This window comes from Heterodontus francisci, chromosome 43 (assembly GCF_036365525.1).
Source record: "Heterodontus francisci isolate sHetFra1 chromosome 43, sHetFra1.hap1, whole genome shotgun sequence".
NCBI classification, from domain to species: Eukaryota; Metazoa; Chordata; class Chondrichthyes; order Heterodontiformes; family Heterodontidae; genus Heterodontus; species Heterodontus francisci.
In genome coordinates, this window is record NC_090413.1 from 12,167,922 (window position 1) to 12,194,467 (window position 26,546).

Below are 26,546 nucleotides of genomic sequence, written 5' to 3' on the forward strand. Positions count from 1 at the left end.
TCCAAATGAAATTCAGCTTCCTCTCCATGACCATCAAGTCAGTTGTATCCAGCTTCATCATCAGAAACATAGTCATCTGATGACACATCGCGCTGACATTGATCCTCCTCCAGTATCTCTCCATTTTCAGTCACCAGGTTATGCAAGGCACAGCAGACGACAATTATTCTTGAAACCCTTGAAGGTGCGTACTGCAGTGCTGCACCCGAGCGGTCAAGACAACTGAACCTCATCTTAAGCAGGCCTATCGTTTGTTCGATGGTCACTGTGGTGGCCGCATGGCTCTCATTTTATCGTTCCTCCGCATGACCCCTTGGATTCCTCACTGGTGTCATGAGCCATGTCTTCAGAGGATAACCCCTGTCGCCAAGTATCCATCCCTCCATTCTGTCTGGAGGCCTGAAAAGTGCAGGTACGTCGGAGTTTCGGAGAATGAGGCATCATGACAACACTCAGTGTAACGTGCACACACCTGCATGATTCTCTGATGATGATCACAGACGAGATGAATGTTCATTGAATGATATCCCTTGCGGTTAATCAATGCCCCCAACTGACCTGCTGCAGCTCTGAAGGCCACATGAGTACAGTCAATCACGCCCTGTTCCATTGGAAACCCAGATATAGTGCTGAAGCCTCTGACTCTCTCAGCCTCACAAGTGTTTCCGCCTTGAACGTGATGAATTGGTTACCACGTTGGAACAATGCATCAGTCACAACCTTGATGCAGTGGTGCGCTGCTGCTTGTGAGACTCTGCACAAGTCTGCTGCTGAGGCTTGGAATGAGCCAGACGCATAGAAGTTAAGAGATATTGTAACCTTTAGAGCGACCAGCATTGGATGGCCTCTGATACAGTTATCCACTGCTAACATCTCACAAAGAGATGTGACAGTCTCCCGTGACAGCCACAGTCTTCTTCTGCACTGGTGATGTGACAGCTGCAGGTAGCTCAGACGCAGCCGGGTATGCCCCTCCTGGTGGGTAGGCACGTATCCTGACATGTGTTCGCTAACGGGCGACTCTGCCACCTGCTCTCCCTCCCACATCACGATGGTGCACTGGGTCAGCTTGTTGCACGTTCCCCTGCCCATTTGTCCTTCTGTCCCTCATAGGGGCAAGGTCCTCCTCATCTGATGATCCACCTCCACATTGAACAATTCCCATTGCTATACTACTCACCAGATGCTCTGACCACAGGTATTAGCTTCCAGCAGTTAGGACTGGCTCACGAGATCCCCTTCCTTTCACCACATAAATCAAAGTTGATGGGTCCCCATCAGCAGTGCAGAACATTCAGATGAATCCTTTAGCACTAGTTGCAAGTCACACACCTTGTCAAGATATACAAATAGCATTAGAATTATTTCAGAGTAAAACTGAAAATTGTACTTCCAACTCCCTCCTGAATCAATGCCTGTCGCCCTTATGTAGCTGCCGGTTGGCCGACACGCCCCACGAGCCGATTTACGGGCGTTAAATCAGACCTCAGACGTAAAATTGTAGTCAATTGCTTTGTAAACGACCTCAATTACCTTTCAATTACTTGTATTCGGGCGGCGAGCGCAGACTTGCTCACGCCCGACTTCCGACTTTGGTAAAATAACGTCTGCGCGTAATGAAGCCGGGGACACGGCCTGACATCATCGCGCTTCATTTTGCCATCCGGACGCCTCCGAAGAGACACGCTTAATGCCGGTAAAATTCCGGCCCATATGTTAGTGCTATAACCAAAACAGAGAGGACGGTTGAAAGCCCGGTTAAGTGGCCCGTACAGAGTAGTAAAGGGAATTAGCAAGGTGAATTATATAATGGACACCCCAGATCGTAGGAAAAAGTAAAGGCTGTGCCACATCAATATGTTAAAACGGCATCAGAGCCGGGAAGGGGACTAACGAGCACAAGTCTATCAGGCAGTCAGGAAAGAGCAAGGTGATAGGGAGGCCTGGAGGATTCCCAAATCGAACACCCCATTGTCTGGTTAGCTAACACTGAAATGTCAGGGAAATTAGACACCATGCTCTCCTATTTATATGCAGAACAGACCTAACAATACTAGTCACAGCATTTAAAGGGATCTGCAGAGACAAACTAGGGTGCACAACCCTAACCCTACACTATGTGAATGTAGGAGAGACTCCTTCCATAAAACAAAATCCCTATCACCTAGGTCCCAGGAAACTGACCCAGGTTCAGGAGGAAATTCAGAATGAAGAACCAGAAATTAAACATTTAAATTCGGAAAGGAGACACAGAATAGCTTATAAGCCAAAGGAAAACCCTAAGCCCAAACAAGGTTTCTGGAGGGTGGTGATGACAGCAAGTCAAGTATCCTGAGGAGGAATTGTGGGCCAGGCTGGACGAGCACAGAAAAAAAAAACAGGTACACAAAGCACTGGATGATTTTCACAAAATTATGAACTTTGAATCCAGGGTTGAGTTCACTGATAGAGAAACTGGAAAAGGAAGATCTCGTACGAATACACAAGGAAATTCAGTGTATGCTGGAGCACAAACTGATTGAGCCAAGTCAGAGTAATTGGAGTTCCCCAGTTGTGCTCTTGCACAATCCCGGATTTAAAAAAAACTAGAGTATGGCTATGACAGTGAGGCTGATGAGTGTATGTGTACAGTTTCTTTTTCATTTGTGGCCTCATAATGAAATGTTCCTGTTGACATCATCGTGGGGAGGTGTTACGCCAATGTACTATGTTGAATGATAATTTTCTTTAATCCACTGACTGGAGATCTGAAGAACTTTTAAAACAGGATGACTACTGTTAGCTAAAGACAATCACCTAGTTCGCTACATTGTACCCTACATTGCAAAGGACTGTGAGGTGGGAGACGAAATGTCTGTGCATTTCCCAGCAAGAACCAAGACCCAGGAAGTTTAAAAGGAACAACCTGTTCTTTTCAGCAAGCAGAGAAATAGTGCTAACGGCCATGTTTGAATCACTGAGTGACTGTCATGTGACAAGCCCCTCCCCCATTTGTGGTTTTTGAGCTGGTGTTTTCTCTGCAGCACAGGAGAAGCAACTGGACTCTGACATGAGCAGACCTTAAGTGGGGGGTCCCCCTCTCTCTCTACTCCTGCTTGAAAGCTTTCACATCCTGCTTGTTGACTGACCACCTTTGCATACTCCGACTACAATCCGAAACACCGTTGGAGGAAATCATCTGCATTGCTATCTCCAAGAGACTCACCGAACCAGTCATCTACCTTTTCAAACTGAAAGCCTCAGGCCCACTGAATTCACCTAGAAGCCAGCCTAATCACCAAACTCCACAGCCTGTATACTTTTCTTTAATGGACTCTACCTCAACCAATCTACCTTTCCCCACTCTGTAACCTATTTGTGTATGTGTGACAGTAAGAGTTTATTATTTTATTTGTTCGGTTTAGGAACAGTAAAGTTCACCTCTTTCTTTGTTAACTCATGAAAACCTGTTTGATTGGTTAGGAACATAGGTAGGCCATTCAGCCCATCGAACTTGCTCCACCATTCAATACGATCATGGCTGAACATCCATTTCAGTGCCTTTTTTTCCCGACACTATCCCCATATCCCTTTATGTCATTGGTATTTAGAAGTCTGTCAATCTCGATTCATACCCAATGACTGAGCTTCCACAGCCCTCTGGGGTAGAGAAATTTCTCCTCATCTCTGTCCTAAGTGACGTCCCCTTTATTTTGAAAATATGTCATCTGGATCTAGGCTCCCCAACCAGGGGAAACATCTTACCTGCATCTACCCTGTCTATCCCTTTAAGTATTTTGGAGGTTTCAATTAGATCACCTGTCATTCTTCAGAACTCTAAAGAATACTGGCCCAGTTTCCCCAATCTCTCTTCATAGAACAGTCTGGTGAACCTCTGTTGCACTCCCTCTATGGCAATAATATCCTTCCTAAGGTAAGGGGACCAAAACTGCACACAGTACTCCAGGTGCGGTCTAACCAAGGTTCTATACAATTGAAGTAAGACTTCACTACTCCTGTACTCAAATCCTCTTGCGATAAAGGCTAGCATACCATTAGCCTTCCGAATTGCTTGCTGCACCTGCAATCTAGCTTTTAGTGACTTATTGACAAGGACACCCAGGTCCCTTTGGACATCTACATTTTCTAATCTCTTACCATTTAAGAAATACTCTGCACATCTATTCCTCCTACCAAAATGGATAACCTCACATTTTTTCACATTATATCCCAACCGCCACCTTCTTGCCTGCTTACTAAGTCCGTCCAAATCCCCTTGAAGCTGCTTTGCATCTTCCTCACAACACTCATTTCCACCTAGTTTTGTGTCATCTGCGAACTTGGAAATATTACATTTGGTCCCGACATCCAAATCATTGATATATATTGTGAACAGCTGGGGCTCAAGTACTGATCCTTGCGGTACCCCATTAGTCACAGCCTGCCAACGCAAGAATGATCTGTTTATTCCTACTCTGTTTTCTGCCTGTTAACCAATCCTTAATCCATGCCAGTATATTACCTCCATGTGCTTTAATTTTGCTAACCAACCTCCAGTGGGGGACTTTGTCAAAAGCCTTCAGAAAATCCAAGTATACACTACATCCAACAACTCCCCTTTATCATTTCTGTTAGTAATATCCTCAAAAAACTCCAACATGTTCGTCAAACATGATTTCCCATTCATAAATCCATGTTAACTATGCCCTTTTTGTTATGATCACAACAAGGAACTAATCAAACACCTTCTGAATTGGCCAGTACATCCACTTTAAAAAAGAATTAAACCTGTTGGTCAAACAAGGAGAGAGAAAAGACAGAAGCCCTTTGACCCCTCCTCACCTGACTAACGCCATTACGTCACCTAGCGTCAAGCACCCTCGATCTCTGTAGAGTAACAGTGAGACTCCCTTTAATGTTCTTGAACAATGTGCCTTCATTTCAACCTCACATATGCACACCCTACTGTGCCAGTGAGTTTTACTACTTTTCATACCAGCTATGGCATCCCCTGAGCAAGATTACAAATTTATGCCAATTAGCGCCAGATTTGGGTGGTTGTTTACTGTTGACTCATGCTCATCAGGAACTAGATTCAAAACAGTCAAAAATCCATTTCACATTGTCTTCTTGCAGCTCATAAAGGCAACATTAATTGCAGCAATCTGGGAAAGAGTTGAACCCAGGTCACAAGAGGTGAAAGGCCAATGTATTAACCCATTACACTAGAGTCCCTTCACTGCATGAAATCTCCTCATATTTCCTTTTCATGTGGAGAATAGCAGTTGAATACTTATCAGTAGAATATCATAATGGATAGAGAGCTGATTTAGTTTTAGTGAAGACACCAACTGCACAAATATTCCTCCAACAGAAAATATAAAACTGTAATAAGCTTTGTTATGGCCAGCAGTGGGATGACTCCACTCAGGCTGACCACAACCCACTTTCAAGTTAGCCAGTTAGGCTGAATAACAGAGACATAGATCAGAACACATTGCTGGTGAATATCTATTCCATATGCATGAAGGTTGGATTATATTTCGTAAAGACAGATATATTATCAGTAAAACATACCACATAACACCAGAACTGAAAGATTATAATAAAACTCTGTGTTTTCCATTCCCTCTACTAGGATTCTGTGAAAATTTAGAATGTTTTGGTCAAACTGTCAGATGTGCAGCAAGCCCAGAACCAGACTTCCTGCAGGCTGACAGCTCCAGCTGCCACAGTTGAAGGTGATGTAGCATTTTAGTGAATGTTCCAGCTTTTCACAACATTACTGTTGAAGGTACTGAAAAATAAAGTATCAGCAACCAATTTGAGCTGCAATATCTCTATTTTCTGCAGAATTGTAACAGCAATTATTTTAAAGCTTTATTTCATTAAAATGCTTTAGCTCCAAGACGTAGAGAAGCATTTCACACTGTACAAGTTTACTCCATGTTGTAAATTGTGACTAGTCATTTCCAAGCACAGATATTTGAAAAAAAAATGAAATGAAACAGTGAGCTATTATATAAAGCTATTACAACAAAAATACAAATGCTGGATATGGATCAAAAATTAAAACACGTCCAATGCATATCATGGTTTTTTTGAAACAAAGAATTCCAGTGTGATACAGCTACATATACAGTAGCCATATAAACTCCAGTAAAACATTGGAAACTACAAACTTTTATACAGTCAATCCCACAGTATTTCCTCCTATTGCAACTTATGATGCAACCAAATATAAATTAATTTTCTGAACCTATGATACACAAATTTAATGTTCTGTTGACATTATTCTTCCCAAGGCATGCTTAAGAAGTATTAGATGGGCTATTATTTAGGCTCCAATTAGACCAGTTGCAACCAAACTACAAAAAAATTCGAATAAGCCCCCAAAAAGTTGTGGACCACATCTGCATTTTTGGAGTTTACAAAATAAACATGGTTGATCCTTATAAATATTTTATGTATTTTTAGAAGCACAGTTCCCACCCCCATGTTGACCTAACAGATATTGTCTTAAAGATAAAGGTAAGGAGGTAAACATTTCCCTCTTAAAGGGGCTAGCGATACCACCCTTCGAAAAACCTTGATCTTTTAAACTTTTTAAATAATGCTTGAAAATTGCAATTCAATCGCCTTTATTTTGGCTCCTTCCCCGAACTAATAAAAAAAGACTTCTCCATAGGCTCATTAACGATCTTTAGACTAGACAAAAGGCCCAAACTTTGTGAAGTGATTGCTAATCGTCCGATAATAAAAGGAACGGGGATGCTTTTGTCCTGAGATTTCTGCTGCTATTGTGCTTGTACAAAGCTGCCTAGATCTGCCATTTCCAGCCCACCGATCCTTTTCTGGGTGCCTACTTTCACACATTATGATTTAGTTGCAATCTTCAGTATTTCATAAACATATATAAATTTATACCTAATGCACAGGAAGACACTGCAAACGAAATGCATTTATACCTTTACACGATTTCTTCTTCATTTATCACAAAGTGAGTGCAACTAATTTTAACACAATTAAATTCAGCAGGTAACAAAGTCGCGCTGGCACTTTTACTCAGATCATTATTTTCACCGATTTCGTCCAAATCACATATTTTTTTTAAAAACTTAAATCACATGAACCAAAACGAAAGAAGTAAAAACTACGACAAAAGCAAAAACCGACAGCTATCAGCTAAAGCGGCGGTGAGCCGTCGATCCTCCCCGAACAAGGCTGGCAAGTAGCCGGCGCCTATCGGCCCGGACTCCCCGAGTTCTGACCGCATTAACATGGCGAATTAGGAAGCTTCTGTCTCTCTAACTCTCGCATTGGGAAAAGACGTTAAGCGGACTTGCTAAACGGTACCTGTTTTTTCTTTGATTTCGCATAAAACGCTGAAGAGAGCCGGTTTCATCCTGTGACAGTTTAACGCGTGTTTTCTGCAAAATAATTAGAAACACGTTAGGATCCCCTTCCACAAAAAGTGAGAATGGCAAACGCCGAGTTCATCGGGCAGAACATATCGTCAGAATGCACAATATTGGCAAAATTAAAAATGTAAAGCATTTAGACTCGAAAAACGAGCGAACTTTCCCAGATTGTGCAAGTGACAGCGGCTGGACCCGAAAATATTTACCAAAAAAACATCAGCATTCAACGACTGGAAACGGCTCCCGAACTCGAATTTCGCTTTTATCTAAAATATGTGAAATACCTTAGATTATAGGCGAAAATATTGTTTGAATCTTAAAATCTCTATACACTACAGCCAGTCAGTATTGCAAAAATCCATAAATCTCAACAAAAGCTGCAGTGAGCGCACAATGAAGAGTGTTTAACTGCCCAAAGGGTTGTTCATGTTCGGTGACAACCGATTAGAGACGCTCAAACACACGGTATAGACACGGAGTTATTCTACACGAAAAACATTAATACGGTATTCTGTACTATCGTTCCTATTATCTTAGATTTCCCAAGGATGTCCGTCTCGTTTCCCTCCTCTAAACCGGAATATTATTTTTAAATATATTCATCTTCTCAGTTAGAGTTTTGAAATGTATTAAATAATGAAGTGGCAGTAAAGCTGGCCCATTGATTTAAGTTATATATACGTTCAGCGGGTAATGTTCATGCTGAAGGTTGCTACAAGCGGTTATTAGTTCAATTATTTGTAGACTAATTGAAATATGATATCGTAAAACCATTCTACTTAAAAATAAGCCTTACATGCGGTTTTGAAAGTTTAATGCCCGTAATCCAAGTTTTTATTTCGCCACAAGTCTTTAAAAGTTAAATATTTCACTCGGTGCAATTTATCTGTAAACGTGTATTGTTAATGTTTGCATTTATAACCCCTGAAGTACAAACTTACTCTTAAGCACGAAACCTCAACACCAAGATGTATTTGCTGAAGCATAAGGCCGATTTCTGAATTCATACCCAAACCCATGGCCCGACACACTTCAATTACAATCATTCACCATGTCTTTTATTTACCAAATTTTCAATGAACATTTGCGGTTAATATATAATCTTACTTATGGAAAAATGTTACATTCCAATGCCTACATCTCCCCATACCAGTGCACTATTTATTTTACAAAAGCCCACATCAGTTAGGCTATGCATACTTTCAATTGCACCAATTGCCTAGTGTGCAACGCTGGGGCAAATTTTGAAGGCTGAATTTAAAACTGCATACCGAAATTTTAACTGAAGAGGTTAGATAACCAACCAGAAAAACAGGCAAGGTATAGCACCAGGTCAATAGAATTGCACAAAAACAAAACTATTTCCAACCCATTATTGTCAATTAAGTTTAATTAAATGCTTAAAGTACCATTCATGATGAAGCATTCTTCCTACACCCAAGGCAGTCCTATTCCATAATATAAAGAGTACATCAAAGAACGAAATGAGGAATACCAGCAACTTACTCAACCCAAATGTGAAAACTTAGTACTATTTACCATGTAGCAAAACCAAGTACTGAGAGTTTTGAAAAGATGCCAATAATAATTTCAATGTATCTATTTGTATCATACAAAGTTTTGAAATACTAGTGTTACTCTATGAAAGTGAAAGGGTCAATAGTGCACTATTCATGCTGCTTTGTAGAAATTATGTAAAGTATAAACTTGAAGTAAATTAAAAACTAAACAACAACCTAAGATCCACATTCCCCAGTCAAGCACAAATTTACTGTGCAGCTGTAACTATAAACGAACCACTTAAAATTGGCCAAGATGTAAATATGCTGACCATTTCCAATAGGCCAAATACAAATAGCTTAAAAGGAAAAAATATAAGCATACAAACATCTTCCACGAAAACATCTCAAATTTTGCAGTTAAACGAGCCTCCAGTAGATTATCATTTTGCAAAACCAAACACCACAGGCTCAGTTCTATGCCGCCTGTAACATAGCGAGATACACAAACACAGCCTCTGACAACGAAGGAATCCAACAAAACGCCTCTTTCTAAAAACACAAACATATAACGCATGGCAAAATACAAAGAATGCCAGTGTAAATAAACATGATAGACAATAATGAAATGACAAACCCAGCACAGAGGAGGTGACTAAGAAAGCTAGCTGGAAATCACACACAAACTGAAGTCAATTTTGGTTGGAAGGAAAACTATAGCTAAGAGCCACAGAAACTGACTATTGCAAAGCCTAGTTTCTAGTCATTAAAGTAGTTTTGCTTTTTGTAACTGGTTAGATCTGCACTTTACACTGTTAGCCAGCAGAAAACCTCAGCAGTATCAAAGTAAAGATGCTGTAAATAAATAGCAGACTAGTTGCTGTTAGTTATTATATAGAAATAGATGTGCTAAGATTAAATTTCAAGTTGAATTCAGTATTAAACACAGGATTTAGCATATATAGTAAAATTACAATGCTCAAGTAAAAACAAATATCAAGCATAGTCCTATTATGTAAATTAGTTAGCAATACAGATTTCTTAGCACTTTACTATAAATGGTGACAATTTCTTCAGTGCATACAGTTGAGTCTAGCAGCCAAAATCTTTAAATGATGCATAGTTGGTAATACTGGGTTATAAATATTGAACTACAGTGTGGTAAAATCTCTTTCAGCAACCATTTTATTCTTTACTTTCAGGAAAGGACAAAAATATTATGAGATGTAAAAGATCAACATGCCGATCATGAACTCAAAAACAGAAGCTGGTGCCAAATTTGTTTGAAGATCTTTTCACCATCTCAATGTGCAGAGTACAAAATAATGTGCAATACAATGTAATCAAAGACATAAAAACATGTTTTCCACATATATACAAACACAAAATAAAACATGCAAGCTTGTGTCAAGTCACCCTAATATATACAAGCTTAGCTTAACTGAAGATAGCACAGCTAACACTAATGGCAATTACACATCTCATATTCAAACATAGCCAAAAATGTAGACAAATCCAGTAGAAATATAACACTTAAATGATTGTTAATATAGCCCAATTGAGTTATTTAAACATGTCCTTTTCTTTGCAGAACACCATACAGAAATATGCCCTTTTTGTTCAACTGATATTTTATTGCACAAGTGTCTGAAATAAAGCAGATCATTCAAAGGAGGCAACGGGGAACACGACGTGCGGTGTTTAGATCTAAACCAATTTGAAGATAAACTATACAGCCTAACAGGACACTGGATAAAATATAAAGACAAATTCAGTCTGTGCCTTCCAAAATGTGAATCTACAGCAAAATAAGTACATTGGCTTACATTATTTACCAACAGTTTTATAAAAATCTCCATTTCAAAACCTGAAATCCTACATTTTTATAACTTGATTTTTTAAAAATTTAAATAAGCCACATAGCCATAGCTGTGACAGCAGACTTACTGTCTTAATCAATTTCTTGAAAAATTAGCCAAATATTTGTAAATGTTACAATATGAAATATTTCTGGTTAAACATGAGCTCAATGTCTTGCAGAGTATTGTGTTAAAATCACATCAAATTAATTATCTTTTTAAAAAGCCACTGTATGCTTTGGTGTGGTAATGCAATTATGTCACCAATTTCTATGGAATTGAAACAGAACTGTGGGTGTACGCAAGTTGTAAAGCATCAAAGCTTCATTCATTTCACTTTGAAGCAAGCAGGATTCTGGCCCCATTTCACTTCTCTCACTAATCTCATAACCCATCCTAGTCACAATGCCAACACTGACTGGCTTGATGACAAGTTGATGAATAGATTAATTATCTGTTGATTAAAATTTGTAATCAATTAATTAGTCTATAAAGTATATAGTCAAAAGGATTAAAATGCAAGAAGAAGTTATGTATTCTTTAGGTATCATACTGCAATTAGCATAGAATAAATTGCACTCCATGCAAGCAAAGAAATAAATAGTGCTTTCACTACTACAATTGCCTAGTACTACTGAATTATACAGAAAAGCTTACTGGCAAGTTTGTCTATCATCTTCAGTGAATGTTCCACCACTTTAAATCTATCCAACTCAATTTGAAATGACTGGTAATGACAGCGACAATTTTGGCATTTTGGGCAACTTGCAATTTTGATGCACAACTCCACATTTTAGCAGAAAATCCAGGAAAATTATAACCTCTTAATTCTTCATGATTCCCTTTTCTTTGCTGTTCCTAATTGCAATAAACTGCAGGGGGATGATACAAGAATATGGGGGAAATATGCAGCAGCAAACGTATTTTTAACGTATACATTGTTCCATTACTGGTCTGGCAAGTAATTTAAAAAAATCTTCCAACACTTGCACACAGCCATGATTCTGTTTCTCTAATGCACACGTTCCAAACCGTGACTTGTGTGTTTTTTAAAATATATATAAGGTCAGAATGAAGTGGCATTATCAAAAGTAAAGATTCTTTTGTGGAAAAATAACAAAGTCAAACAAAATAAATATAAAAGAATTTAAGCAGTTGGAATTTTTTTGAAGTTAATTGTTATTGTCACTAGTCATTTGCAATAATCAGTTTGCAAACATAAAGATACATGGTAGTTTCATTCTAATCTATAGATTTCTTCAAAAATTGTTTTACACTGCATCTAATCTAGATCTTATCTTGTGAATGTGAGCACAATTACAAGAAAAGTCTTCATAACATTCTAAAAGAGCCAAATTCACTATTTGCCAAAAAAAGCTACTGCAAAGTGAACAACACAAAACCTTTTGAATTTAACCAAAATAATCAGCTCTGTGTAATAAGCAACCTATTCAGCTTGTTCAAACTGCAGACAGATTGCCGTCGCCAAGCATGTGTTTTGAAGAAACTTTTCACTCCGGCTCTATTTGTTTTCCTTTATTCCCTCGGGAAGTTTGAACAAACTACATTTCATCTGATAGTCCATTTACTAGCAACTCAAAACTTTTTTTTATTACAAAACGTTGCCAATTGCTGGAGCTGCTTTGCCTACTGCCGTCCTCGTTCTCACAAAACCATTAGCCAATTTGATTAAAAGGTCAAAAGACACATTAGTCAAATAGAAATTTAATTAGCATTTGGCTAAACATTTTAGTTATGGCTCCAAATGTGCCAGAGACCCTGCCCCCAGCCCCAAGCAATGTGAACATTTTAGGTGCACCTATTTGGTCAAAGGTAAATCTATAATCACAAGGAGAGCCCATGCCTCCCTGTATTGCCAAAGATGACTGCGATTTTTCACCACTTTATTATTTTGCACTGATTTGGACAATGCATGAGCCAAAAATCAGCCCCCAATAAATACGTTGAATAGCATTCAATGCAAAAGCTATTCGACTCTGGGGCTGTACAAAATTCACAAATCTATATTTTTAAATACACCTGCATATATTTATCTTAATGCAAACTCTTGAGTAAAAGTCAAGGGGGGGAGAAGAGAATTGTTTTTCTCCCCTCAGAAAATTAAGAAATTATGGAAATCAGAAAAAAAACTGTTTTCTGCCAAGTGCACACAAGCTTTGCACAGAACACAAGCTGGTAAAAAGTAGGGAGGTAGCTTTTTAATGAATAAAACGATGGGAGAAAGTTGAAACTTTACTTTTTAAATCCCGAAGAAACTTGCAGAAAAAGCAAAAATCAGAGGGGCGTTAAGGATTTGCAATTGGAAGCAAACTTTTTGCTCCTTTCTGCGAGGATGCTGCTTTTATTTCTATTTTAGGTGGGTTGGGGAAATGTTTGATTTAAACTGAGCTCTAAGCTGGGGGAAACGTTGCAGGGATGGTCAAAGGAGTGTGTACTGACCTGGCCTGCGCCTCGTCCAGGCTCTGGTCAGTGATGGTCATTATCTGCTGCAGGATGTCTCCGATGTCCTGTTTCCGTCCCTCGGGGTCGCCTCCGTCCGCCTGGGAGTGAGGGGGGAGCGAGTGCACAGCCAGAGCCACCCCGGGGTGAGGCTGCAGCAGCCGGGACTGGTCCTCCATCACCACTCCGGCCACAACACACACACAAAAGACTCTGAGAATAAGTGGCCAAAGGAGGAAACAGAGAGAGGTGGTGGGGGGGGAATAAATAATTAAATTTAAAATCACCTCCCCCCCACCCCTCACAAGAAAACACCCCGCCCCCCCCCCCTCGGGGAAATGTCACTGATTCTCTTCCTGCTGTTTAAATCCACAAATCCCGTCAAGGAGCAAAATATTTTTTTAAATCAGACAGTCGGGTGTACTCCGGGCTGACTTGCCACCGCCTCCTCCCCGCCCGCCCAGCACAAGCCGACCGAACGTTGGAGCGATTTGAATTTTAACCGCCACCGCTCGAGCGCCGCTTCCCCTGATCACCCGCCTCGCCCGCGACTGTTTTGACGGCGCGAGATGGGGGGGGGGGGGGGGGGGGATGCACTCGAGCGCCGCCCCGCCCCCTCCCTCTTCACCAGAACCTCACTCTCTCGTCTCATTGGCGGAGCCGGAGGAGGGGGCGGGTACAGCGTGGCTCAGAGAGGCGACCCCCTCCCGAGCTCTTCCCCCGATTGGCTGGCCGCCGGCGTGATGGACGGCTTTTCCCGGCTTGCGGGGATTCGAGGGGCCGCCGAGGCCCGCCCACGGCCGCGCCAGGGTGATGATTGACAGGCGCCGCTGCTTGGAGACCGGCGGCGAAGGTCGCTGCCTGAAGGGCTGATTGGCAGGGGAACGTCGCGAGGTGATTGGCAACTCTGGCTGCTAGGCAACGGCCCCTGCTGTTGCGAGTTGCCCTGATGCTGCTGTGAGTCTGATTCATTCCAAACCAAGTGATTGGCAGATTGGTGAGAGTATGCACGACATTTGAGTGATGGTTTACGAAAAATAAGCTATTGAGAGACGGGTCACAAACACAACAGATGCAAGTGTGCAGAAGTGTTTTATTTATTTAAAACTACCAATTTCCATTGTATATGTTATTTTTTTTCTTTGCAGTTTTACTTTTTGCAGTGCAAGACAATTTAATATATAAAATGAGAAATCATTCTGCCTCAAAAGGCAGAATCATTGACTCAGGTCAGTTAGATAATGTGTCTGCAATGTTTGGAGGTGACAGCACAGTCTCATTGTGGCAGTAGTTGTATTAGCTGTTAAGGCACCACTGCCAGAATGATCTACACATGCTTAAATAGTGCATACATGTCAGCGACTGGTGGTTTACAGAAACTAAACCAGTGAATTGCTCTAGCTGCATAAACCAGTCCCCGTCACCAGTGACATATGTCAGTCGCTGTGCAAGTGGGTTACTTACAATGAATCACCTGTCACAGATCTATATTCCGTTCATACAATACCACTGCATCTCTCCTGGCGAGAAAAAACAAACGGAGCGAACGTTACATGAGGTCTTCCTCTTCAGTCTTGGTGCATGAATATCTTGGAGGGGAGAAGGTTTGCTTTGACATTTTGTTTGACTTTCACTACTACCTATGTGAGTGGCCTATTTTAATTATCGTAATGTTGATGCAGTAAGTTGTGGAAAATAATTCACTGGAAATAAAAACAGAGATGGAGATTTGGTGCAAAGTATATTGTCCAGAGGAAAGAAAGACTTGCATTTTTGCAGCACCTTTCACAACCTCAGGATGTGCCAAAGGTTCAGTCAGTGTTGTATTGTAGGAAACACTGAAGCCAGTTTCTGCATAGCAAAATCCCACAAACAGCAATCAGATAATGACCTAATCATCTGTTTTCAGCGATGGTTGAGGGATGAATATTGGATCAGGAGCGATGCAGCCCAGGCTGCTAGGATGGGCTGTGGTGGGGGCAGAAAGGGGACCGGTGCCAATGGTGGGAAGGACACAGGTGAGTAATCTCCACTACCAGTGTTCAGCCAGGCAGTGAGAGATGAGAAAGAGAGGAGGCTCCCAAACCCCATCAACCCCCACCGTGGCTGAGCTGTTAAGCACTCAGGACTGGGTGACCAAAATGTCAGGAAATGAATAAAGTCTGGACTTCATGCAACTTGACTTTTTTTATTAATTTTGGCGCTGGAAAATTAGCTTCTTTATGCCAGGTACGAAAATTATAGCTTACTTATTGTCACAGGCTGCAAACTGCTGGAGCTCTGAGGTCAAAGTAGGCCTGAAAACTATCAAGGCACTTGGCAGGTGAGGAGTGTGAGTCTAGGATTGGGAGACCATGACAAGAACAAGGTTTCTGGGAGACATGAGCTTGTGAGAAAACAAATGTTTTTAGCGATTGGAAGATGGCATGGGTAAGTTTCATTCAGAATTGTCTTACATAAAATCATGGTCTCCTACAGCAATAGACCACTCAACCCATCCCATGGCAACTCGCCAAGCCTCCTTCGATAGCACCTTCCAAACCCGTGAACTCTTCCACTTAGAAGGACAAGGGCAGCAGACGCATGTGAACACCACCACCTGCAAGTTCCCCTCCAAGTCACACACCATCTTGACTTGGAACTATATCGCCGTTCCTTCACTGTCGCTGGGTAAAAATCCTGGAACTCTCTCCCCACATACCTACCCCACATGGACTGCAGTGGTTCTAGAGGCAGTTCACCACCACCTTTTCAAGGGAAATTAGGCATGAGAAATAAATGCTGGCCTAGCCACCAACACCCACATCCCAATAACGAATGAAATAAAGTGCTTGTGTCAGCTCTTTGAAAAGCTACCAATTAGTCCCACTCTCACATACTTTCCCCACAACCCTGCAAATTGATCCCTTTCAAGTATATATCCAACTCACTTTTTGAAAGTTACTATTGAACCTGCATTCCAGATTGCAACAGCTTGTTACATAAAGCAAATATCTGCTCATCTCACCTCTAGTTCTTTTGCCAAATACCATAATTTGTGACCTCTGGTTCTTGACCGTCCCACCAGCTTCTCTTTATTTACTCTATCAAAATCTCTCATAATTTTGAACACCTCAACTAAATCTCACCTAATTTTCTCTGCTCTAAGCAGAACAATCCCAGTTTCTTTAATCTCTCAACATAACTGAAGTCTCACATCCTTGGTATCATCTCTGGGACTTGTTTTCAGGGCAATGTTACACAGAAAGGCCACAGAATGGCTGGTGTGGGATACTTAAACTGGTGAGTTACGGGTGGTCTTTTGAAGTTGAGGCAGATTTTGCTAAATTTGAGACTGCTTTATGCTGCTACCGTGTGTCTGAAATCCCTCTCTTTGGGCACAGAGTTTAATTAAAAAGCTCTATAAAAAGGAAACAATCTTAGTAAAACGAGGCATTCCACTGGAGTTTTGTATTGGAAGAGAAAATGAGCAAGATGCTATCAAGAATAGAATTAAGATTAGCTAATAGATGAGTAAAGTGTAAATGGAAGACCGACATTTGCAAAGAATGTACTTTTTAAGAGCAATTCTGACATTATACTCAGTTTCCATAAAGATCAGTGTTGGTTTGGGAATTGGATTATTTGAATTTGGCAGCCCTAAAAATATGTAACTAAGACCAATGTAGAGGTCAAAGATATGTAGTAATATTTTTAGTGATGCAACATTCTTTCATACATTCATTAATTGCTTATTCACTTCAGACAATGATACCCACTGCTCTGGGTTTTCATTCTCTCTGACAGGAAGTAAATCACAATTTTATTTAGGTGTATATGACATGAAAGAAGAACTTGCATTTAAATCATACCTTTCATGTCAACAGAATATCCCAAAGCACTTCATAGCCAATGAAGTACTTTCGAAGTTCAGTCGCTGTTGTTATGTAGATGAGCCGGGCAGTCAATTTGTGCACAACAAGGTTTTACAATGAGTTAATAACCAGATAATCTGCTTTTGGAGGTATTGATTGAGAGACAAATATTGGCCAAGACGTTGGGAGAACTCCTCTGCTCTTCTTCAAATCGTACCATGGGATCTTTTACATCCACCATGACAGATAGATAGGGCCTTGATTTAACACCTCATCTGAAAGATAATGCTAGCACTGGGCTAAGCTAACACTAAATGTTTACATTTTTATCATGTTGCAATCATAGAATTCACATCATACAAGAAGATAACTTGACTTATTGTGCATGTACCAGTACTCATTTTTATAATTATTCAACTTATTTCCTTTTACTCTCTGAAAGCTTTACTTCTTGAAGTCAATCACTCCAATTCCAAAGCAGTTAATGTAGACATGAATAAAAGCAAAATACTGCGGATGCTGGATATCTGAAATATCAACAGAAAGTACTGGAAATACTCAGCAGGTCTGGCAGTATCTGTGGAAAGAGAAACAGAGTTAACGTTTCAGGTCTGTGACATGAACTTCATTGAACTTTCTTAACACCAGCAGGCTGAGAGGCACAGACCAGCAGAGGGTTCCTTCCTTGTCCAATTGGACACCAGCTATTTCACAACAATTTGCCACATTACTCCTGGGGGAGGTTTGGGAAGATATCTGATCCTGATCAATGGCCTCAGCTGGACAATGTACGTGGAGATGTTGGAGGGGGTTAGACCGAGATGCCCTCACATGAAGTACCAGCCATCCTTCTCTGTCAAGACTCACACATAAAGACTGCACATTTGGATGAGCCTTGACAGAGAAGGTTGGCTGGTACTTTGATGTGAGAACATCACAGCCAATTCTGAACTAACATTTCCAGCAGCAGGAGTCAGCACCTTTTGGAAAAAGAAGGGAGAAAAGGGGGAGATTATTAGAGAAAGATAGAGAAACATTACCAGAGGTTACCTCAACAACTGCTCAGTTTGGGGTTCAGCGTGGTTGTTTTAGAATGTTTATGGTCTCTAGTTCCAATACACTTGGAGCTCATTACTATAAAGTTCAGCACAAAAATGCAAAGAGTAGACAAAATGAATCTGGAAGCATATGGCTAGGTGATGCCAAGTTTGAGTTTTAAACACCTGCTGATTTTCTGGAGACTGAAGGAACTGAGAGGTTCCATGGCTTTGAGTTCCTGGTAAGAAATGAGTTAAACACCAATAACAACTTGCATTTATGTAACGCTGCTAACACAGCAAAATGTCATAAGCTGCTTTACAGGAAAATTTGATATTGGAAGTAAGAGATATGCGATGGGTTTTGATATCAACCCAGTAAGGATGCAGGGAGGAGGATGAGGGTGTAGGACAGGGTATTTTTGACAACTAGGTAAATAAGGGTAAATGGATTAATAACTATAGTAGTATCTATAGAATAAATATCTTGAATATATTAAACATTTTGTGTATATTGCATACTTTGTATAAGAGTCACACTACTGTCACAATTTTATTCATACAACAGATGTCACACTTGACATGTCACACTTTAGCACATTCTGAGTCACTGTGTGGAAGGTCCATGGGAAATGTGTTAGTATCTATAATATATTAAAAGTCATACACATTTTGTTCAGTTATTGTCAGTGTCAGACTTAGTATAGGGCTCCATCATAACTTGTTTAACGCACCTCCATTGTTATAAAGCAGCAGATCACCTGATTCACCCTGAACAATGCCACAGGAGATCTGATCCTCATGAGCATTGCCACAGGAGATCTGATCTCTATGAGCAATGCCACAGGAGCTCTGATCTCCAGGAGCAATGCCACAGGAGATCTCTTCACCATGAGCAATGCCACAAGAGGTTTGTAGCTTTTATATACACATGAAACAGAATGATTGCAAGTTAAGGTAACCCACTGCACCATCCTGCCCTCTATCGTTTTTCGAATATATAACTTTAGGGACTGGAACATTCATTTTCTTCAGATGAGAATCAGGATAGTATGTTGATTTAAGATGTCAGAGAGTTTACCAAAGCAGGCATTTATCCACTGTAAGAATGATGAGAAATCGTATTGCTATCAGGTACACTCTGTGATGAGAGGGATATGGACCGTTCCCTTTCATAAAGAAATTTAGATCAGATGAGTATTATAATGTGATGGACAATTAGTTGCCAGATTTATAAATTAGAAAGTATTGTCAAGAAAACATGCTATGCCAAATGAGGAATTTTACTTCATCAGTTGGAAACTTACATTAAACTTAGAAAAAGGGAAAGCTGGAATATTACAGACAACTTTTACGAAGACTTCGCCACAGCTAAAAATGGCCGTCACCATTTGCTTTTGAAAACCTTGCACGCTCCAAGGCATCAAAGTGGAGATACATGTCCCTTTAGCCGATACCTAAAACAATGGCTTGCCCTATTGATTGGACTACCTGAGATTGCTTTCATTAGCAAGCCATCCTGGGTCATTAATATTGAAAGGGCAAACACCTCCGGGGTGAACATTGACACCATGAGGCTTGAGAGATTGAAATTTCTAAACTTGAATCTCATTAGAAGGGAGCAGAGAATACACTGAGACAGTCATGTGACCATCTGTCCAATTCTGTGAAAGCTGGGAGTTTCCCTTGGACAAGCAGACAAGCTAGAGAATCATTCTGTGCAGAAGCCAGAAGGGCTGTATTTCTCTCTCCATCTCTCACCAGAAGGCCTGGTGGGGCATACAAAGCCTAGCTGCTGGCTGCTAGATCCAAGACAAAGACACCGAGAAGTAATCCCTCTGCTCAACTGTCTCCAAGAACAACTACCAACGCAGAACTTCAGGACCACAAATTCAACTGGAAGACCACTAAAGTCACCATTCACTATAGACTGTATATTATTTTTGTTTGTTCTGGCCTCTAATCCAACACTGTTCCTCTTCACTCTAATCTATTTGTGTGTGTCTGATTCATGTGTGTGTGTGTGTGTGCGCGTGCATGAAAGTATAGCATAATTTTATTATTTTTACTTAGATTGGGTTTAGACTTTTAAGTATAATAAACTCACCTCTTGTTTAAACTCAAGAAAACGATCAAAGCAAAGGTAAAAGATAAAACACTCATTGAAGTGGTAAGCACATCTACTGTTTAAAAAGGAATAGACCCTGTTGCAGTCAAATAAGAGGAAGGACAAGAGTGGAGCCTTGTGACCCCTCCTCACCTGATCGTAACAGTAATTACAGCATAGAAAAAAGCCATTTGGTCCAACAGCTTCATGTTGACGTTTATGCGCCACAGAAAAGTCCTCCCACCCCTTTTCATCTCATCATCATAGACGTCATCGGCGTCCTTCCATTCATGTGAGATGATGGACGTGCAGAAAATCTATTGGGAATGGGATAGTTTCACATGGTGCACTTTTACTGATGGCTGAAGAGACCAGTCACCTTATCTCACCCTACCAACATTTCCCTCTATTCCCCTCTCCATCATGTGTTTATCCAGCTTCCCCCTGGAATGCATCTATGATATTCGCCTCAAGTACTCCCTGTGGTAGTGCGTTCCACATTCTCACCACTCTCTGGGTAAAGAAGTTTCTCCCGAATTCTCTATTGGATTTATTAGTGACAATCTTTTATTTATGGCTCCTAGTTCTGCTCTTGCCTGCATGTAGAAATATCTTCTCAATGTCTACCCTACCTTTCCTAACGTTGAAGACCTCTACCAGGTCACTCCTCAGTCTTCTCTTTCGTAGCGGAAAAAATCCCCAGTCCAAACTTTCCTGATAAGTATAACCCATTTATGCCAGATTTGTGCCTTCTAAGAGAAGAGAAAAGAAGGGAGGAGGAGGGAAAGAGAGAGGAGGAGGGGAAGGGAGGACAGGAAAGGAGAAGAGGTGAGGTGTGAAAGAGAGGAAAGGCGAGGAAGGAAAAGTATTATTTCAACTGAACAAAGAACCAACATCTTGGACAAGTTTCCAAATCTTCATCACATTCTAGTTTGTGACGGCGAATAACAGCTATTTTCCACAGGACTGTTTAGAAAGCACTTTCTGTTGAATTCTATTATATATTAAAATCCATTACTCAGTGTTAGTCACCACTCACTGAGCGATTTATGCTGAAAACTCAGCGTATTTCCTATAGTTTTGCATTGTAGGGTCCTCAGCTGTACTGGGCCTTTTCTTTGCCATTTTTAACAATCCCATGGGAGCTGATCTGTTCTATGATTTCACTCCGCAGGAAGCCAACCCCTCACCACTCCCGCCCCACCAACCCCTCAAAGGCCCACTCCTTGCAACCTGAACTTGATCCCTGCTTCAGGGTCGAAGGTGACAGGCCGTCAATCATGTCTGTCAGTACATTTGACCTCCGGTGAGCTCAGAGCGCAATAGGAGACAGGAGTTGAGGGGCACCTCTGACTATTGCTTTTTCAGGCATGCTGTGCTCAGGAAAACAGACATTAAAAAAAAGGACCAAGAAAGATAAATTTGCACATTTAAATTGCAAGCTTTGCATGTGGAAACCATTTGATTGTTGATCCATGTTTTCTGTTAGTTTTAGACCTGATTTTCTCCCCTTTTTTTATCACCCTGCCTTTTCCGAAGCTGCTTCTGCAGGGCTATCAGTTTTCTGAATGCTTGCTGCCCTTCAGCGCATCACTTTACGTGTATGAGCCTGCACAAGGTGTCGCCCTCGTTCCACCCCCTTCCCCCCAAGCTATTCGACTCGGTGTGGTAACACAGCTATTCCTGACCCTATTGTCTCCGCACCTAGGTGCTTTTCAGTGGGGTGATGAGGGACGGGGAGGGAGTGGTCCCCAGAGAGCAGTCAGGGGTTTGGGCTCAGCACTGCATTAGTAGGTCAACTCGCAGAACAATGGAAGACCTGCTTTTACTGACTTCATTAGAAAGGGAAACAAATCAGGTACAATTTCAACTTGCCATGGGGATCCATGTGAATGTTCTGTTCAGCAACCTTCAGCCCTCCCCCCCCCACCCACTCCCCACTGACAAGTACATAAATCAGGGCATCTAGTGACAGCTGTGATGCCAAACACAGTTGAATATCCTTCAGACACCACACATCAGGCTCACCTGTGACATCCATCCATCATGAAACAGCCTGCCGACACTGGCTGTCCAGGGTCACACATGCCGAGGTTTGGGAGAATGGCAGAAATCCAAGCCCGATTCTGAGTCCCTGCTTTTCTGTCAAAAGAATGAGCAGTGACTGGGGGAGAGGAGGAAGAAAACAAACAGATTAAACGAGAGCCATGTGTTTCCTGCTACGGAACATATTACTTGCCTGTGTGAGAGAGAGAGAATATATGTGTGTGTGTGTGTGCGTTTGTGTATGAGTGTGTATGTGAGCGTGCATGTGAATGTGCTTGTATGGATATGTGAGGGTGTGGGACTGTGGGATTTTATGAGATTGTGAGTGTGCATGTGGGAGTGTGTGGAAGTTTGTGTGTGGTGTGTATGAGAGACTATATGAGAGTAATTGTGTGTGTGTGTGTATATGTGTGAGAGAGAGTGTAATATATGAGAGTGAGTGTGTGAGAGTATGTGTGATAATGTGTGTGTGCTAATGTGTGTGTGAGTGTGAACGTGTTTGAGAGAGTGTGTGAGAGAATTTGTTCAGAGTGTGACAGTCAGTATGAGGGTGTGTGTGAGAGTGTCTGTGAGTGTGTTAGAGTCTGTGAGAGTGTGCATGTGTGTGTGAGAGGGAGAGTGTATGTGTATGACAGAGTGAATGAGTTTGTGAGAGTGAGTGATAGTGTGGGTGCGTGTGAATGTGTATGTGAGGTCGTGTGTATGTGAGATTGCAGGTGAGTGTGTGAGATTACATGAGTGTGTGTGAGAGTGTGCATGTGTATATGAGAATGTGTGGTATGTGAGTGTTTGTGAGGGTGTGTGGGAGGGTGTGTGGGACTGTGTATGTGTGTGACTGTGTGCATGACGGTGTAAGAGTGTGTGTAAGTTTGTGTGAGTGTGTGTGTGACTGAGAGGGTGTGTGAGGATGCGTGTGAGTTTGTGACAGAGTGTGCATGTGTATATGAGAATGTGTGGTATGTGAGAGTGTGCGTGTGAATGTTTATGTGTGATTTTATGTGTGAGAGCATGTGTCACAGTTTGTGTGAGAGGGTGTGTGAGATTGTCCGTGTGTGTGAGAGTTTGTGAGTGGGTGTGAGAATGTGTGTGACAGGCAGTGCATGAGTGTGTGTGACTTAGTGAGAGTGGGCTGGATTTTAAGCAGCAGGCCGCACACCAAAGAGCTGCCACAAATTCCCGCATGGCAGCTCATTTAAATAGCCGGGGCAGCCCCCCACCCCCCCCCATCATCATGTGGAGGGGGCAGGTTGGCCATCCCCGGATATGGCATCAGCTGTCTGTGTACAGGCGTTGGCGCAATTTTTAAAGGGCAGCCAGCCCTGCTGCCATATCTGAACTTTTAAAGCAGTATCTCCCCAAAATTTAACCAATAAATTTCTAACGCCCCTTTCCCACCCCCCAATAACAATTACATTAACTATTTGCCCTTCCCCCCTCCCCCCCAGACACTTAGCTTTTAAATCTGACCTACCCCCCCACAAACTGCACAAAGTTTAAAGCTCACCCCTTCCCACCATCTCCTATTTGACCCCGCCCCCTCCCCCTACCGCACTGAAACTCTTCACTCCTTACCCCTCCCCACCAGTGTCACGCCGGCTTTCCCCAAACGTGCAATTGAAGGTGCAGGACTGCCAGCTGCCACATTGAAGATCACGGCAGGCCCGGAAGGTTTCAGCTAAGTTTATTTAAATTTATTCATGTTATTTATTTAAATATTGAAATGCTGTTTCCGTCACCCAGCGGTGGCGGGGGCGGCGGACCACCACGGAGTCTTACCACCGGCGGGAGGATTGGGCCGGGCCCTCCTGGCGCCGCCCTCTGTGGAGGGCCACTGCTGGACCCATATTCCGTGACCCCCCCCCCCCCACACCTCCCCCCACCGTGGAGCCCGACGTCGTGGGCTTGGTAAAATCCAGTGTGAGATTAAGTTAGTGTGTGCAAGTGTGTTGTGAGTGAGAGTATGGGAGTGTGTGTGAGAGTGTATGTGCTGTATGTAAGTGTGCATGTAAGTTTGTGTGTGTGTGAGAGTGTGTGTGTATATGAGGGTCTGTGCGAGCGTGTGAGATTTTCTATGAGAGTGTGGTGTGTGTGTGCGCGTGTGAGTGTATATAAGAGTGTGTAAGAATGTATGTGAGTATGTATTGGTGAGTGAATGCGTGTGTGAATGAGAGTGTGTGTGACTGTGGGTGAAGGTAAATGGTGTTTGTGAGAGTGTGCAGTTTGTGTGTGAGTGTGTATGAGGGTCTGTGTGAGGGTTTGTGTAAGAGTGTGCTGTGTGTAAGTGTGTTAGTGTAAGAATGTGTGAGTCTCTGAGAATGTGCATATGTGTGTGAGTTTGAGTGTGTGTGAGAGTGTATGTTGTGTGAAAATGTGAGAGTGTATGAGATTGATGAGATTGTGAGAGAGTATGAGTGTGTGAGAGAGTGTGAGTGTGTGTCTGTGTTATTTACTGGGCATGAATTTCGGGCCCCGCTCGGGGCAGGAACGTAAGTGGACGGGCCCTGGAAATCCCGGTGCCGACCAACATGCTGGTTCTCTGACCCCGCTCTTGGCACCAAACATTTTTCTCGAGGCGGGCCGACAGGGCTATCCATCCCCATGTGGCAGGCAGCCAATTAGGGTAGTTAAGAGCCTTGTTAACAGTAATTAAAGGAAGTCTTATGGACTTTTCCACTGAGCCTCCAGTTTCCCAAACTGGGGAGGGCCAGTTTAGATGCCTGGAGGTGGGCATCCAGCGGCAGGCCTGGGGGCCATCGCTTCAGGCAGGCCTAGAGACCTTCGCTGCCTGCCTGGGATGAGCAGACACAGGCTGCCCTGGAGGGGCTATCCCACCCCGCAATAGCGGTGACCTGGCTGCAACAGCCATTTTTTATTTAATGTATTAAAAATGTTGGTGAGAGGCCCACTTTACGTTGAAGCACTCTCTCTGTTACTTACCCTCAATTGCAGCCTGCTGCTCCTCTCAAGCTGGAAGGCAACTGATTGGTCCTCCAACTTCGCGAGCCTGCGTGCCACCCTTAGTTAGTTGGAGAACCTGTCTCCATGGCAATTAGGGGGCGCCCCTGTGAAATTCCCAATGTGTGACTGTTACCCCTGGGGACGGGGTTAGGAGTTGGAAACAGTCCCAACCTCTGTTTCCTGTCCCCTGGAGGAAACATGCAGCTCATTGTGTGAGAGTGTGTGCAGATTGTGGCAACAGAATTCGTGGGCTGGTGGTTTGGGGGCGGGTGAAGCTGTAAGGAGCTGAAGAACCATGACGAGGACGTTGAGTTTGGCTGGACCGCATTCGTAATTTTTACCACCGCTTCCCATCAACCAGTGGCAGGAGGACGGAGTCAAGGACCCAGTGCAGTCATCGGCAATCGAGAGGCCGGAGAGCCAGCGATCAGGAGGGGGAAGAGAGACTCAGAGTGGGGGAATGAGAGATTGCAGAGTTGGGGAGGAGGGGGAATGTGTGGGAGAGAGATAGCAATTGGTACAAAGGTAAGTGAGACCACAATCAGGACCCGGGGAGAGACCATGATTGTTGGGGGAGAGAGAGCACGATTCAGACTGGGAAGATTGGGAGTGTTGGATTTGGGTTCTCTTCTTCAACCCTTCCCACTGCACACCCTCCCCTTCCTATCATGGAGATGTTAACATGAGTATTACCCCTCCAACACTGCAGCGTTTCCTCAGTATTGTCCCTCCAAGAGTGCAGCATTTCCTCAGTACTGCCCCTCCGACAGTGCAGCATTCCCTCAGTACTGCCCCTCCAACAGTGCAGTACTCCCTCAGTACTGTCCCTCTGACAGTGCAGCACTCTCTCAGTACTATCCCTTTTGGTGCAGCACTCCCTCAGTATTGCCCCTCCAACAGTGCCACACTCCTTCAGTACTACTCCTCCTCCAGTGAAGCACTCCCTCAGTACTGCCCCTCTAACAGTGCAGCGCTTCTTCCTTACTGCCCATCCGACAGTGCAGCATTCCCTTAGTACTGCACCTCCGACAGTGCAGTGTTCCCTCCGTACTGCCCCTCCAACAGTGATTTGATATTTAGAGTAGACACTGTTTAATAAGGTTCAAGAGAACTCTTAGGCTGTGAGCTGTTAATTGTATATTAATTGTGTTTAATTATATGAAGGTGGGTGAGCATTAATTGGGCCCCTATAAATAGACAGACTGAAAATATGGTGGTTAGGTTAGGAGGTGTATGCTTGTAATGTGTAACTCTGTAAGTAAATGCAAAAGTGTGTAAAGATTGGCTCCAGTTCTATCCTTCACTAACTGTTTATTTGGAGCAGAT

At 42.5% G+C, this 26,546-nt stretch overlaps 1 protein-coding gene across 8 annotated transcripts in view; it reads right to left on the reverse strand.

Annotated features, from left to right (window-relative positions):
* Nucleotides 1–13,771, reverse strand: part of pbx4 (pre-B-cell leukemia transcription factor 4) — a 609,025-nt gene extending 595,254 nt beyond the window's left edge. For 6 of the 8 annotated variants that reach the window (XR_010970948.1, XM_068020890.1, XM_068020886.1 and 3 more), the window contains exons 1-2: nt 13,219–13,771; nt 7,336–7,409 (exon numbers count right to left, since the gene is read on the reverse strand). Coding sequence is in view for 7 of the 8 variants with exons in the window: in XM_068020890.1 (XP_067876991.1) it covers nt 7,336–7,409; nt 13,219–13,397 (253 nt within the window). In the remaining variant the exon portion in view is untranslated. Of the gene's footprint in view, nt 1–7,335; nt 7,410–9,284; nt 9,424–9,536; nt 9,633–13,218 lie in introns of those variants that run through there. The other 2 variants (XM_068020889.1, XM_068020888.1) reach the window with 2 other exon arrangements.
* Between the last annotated feature and the right edge of the window lie 12,775 nt (nt 13,772–26,546).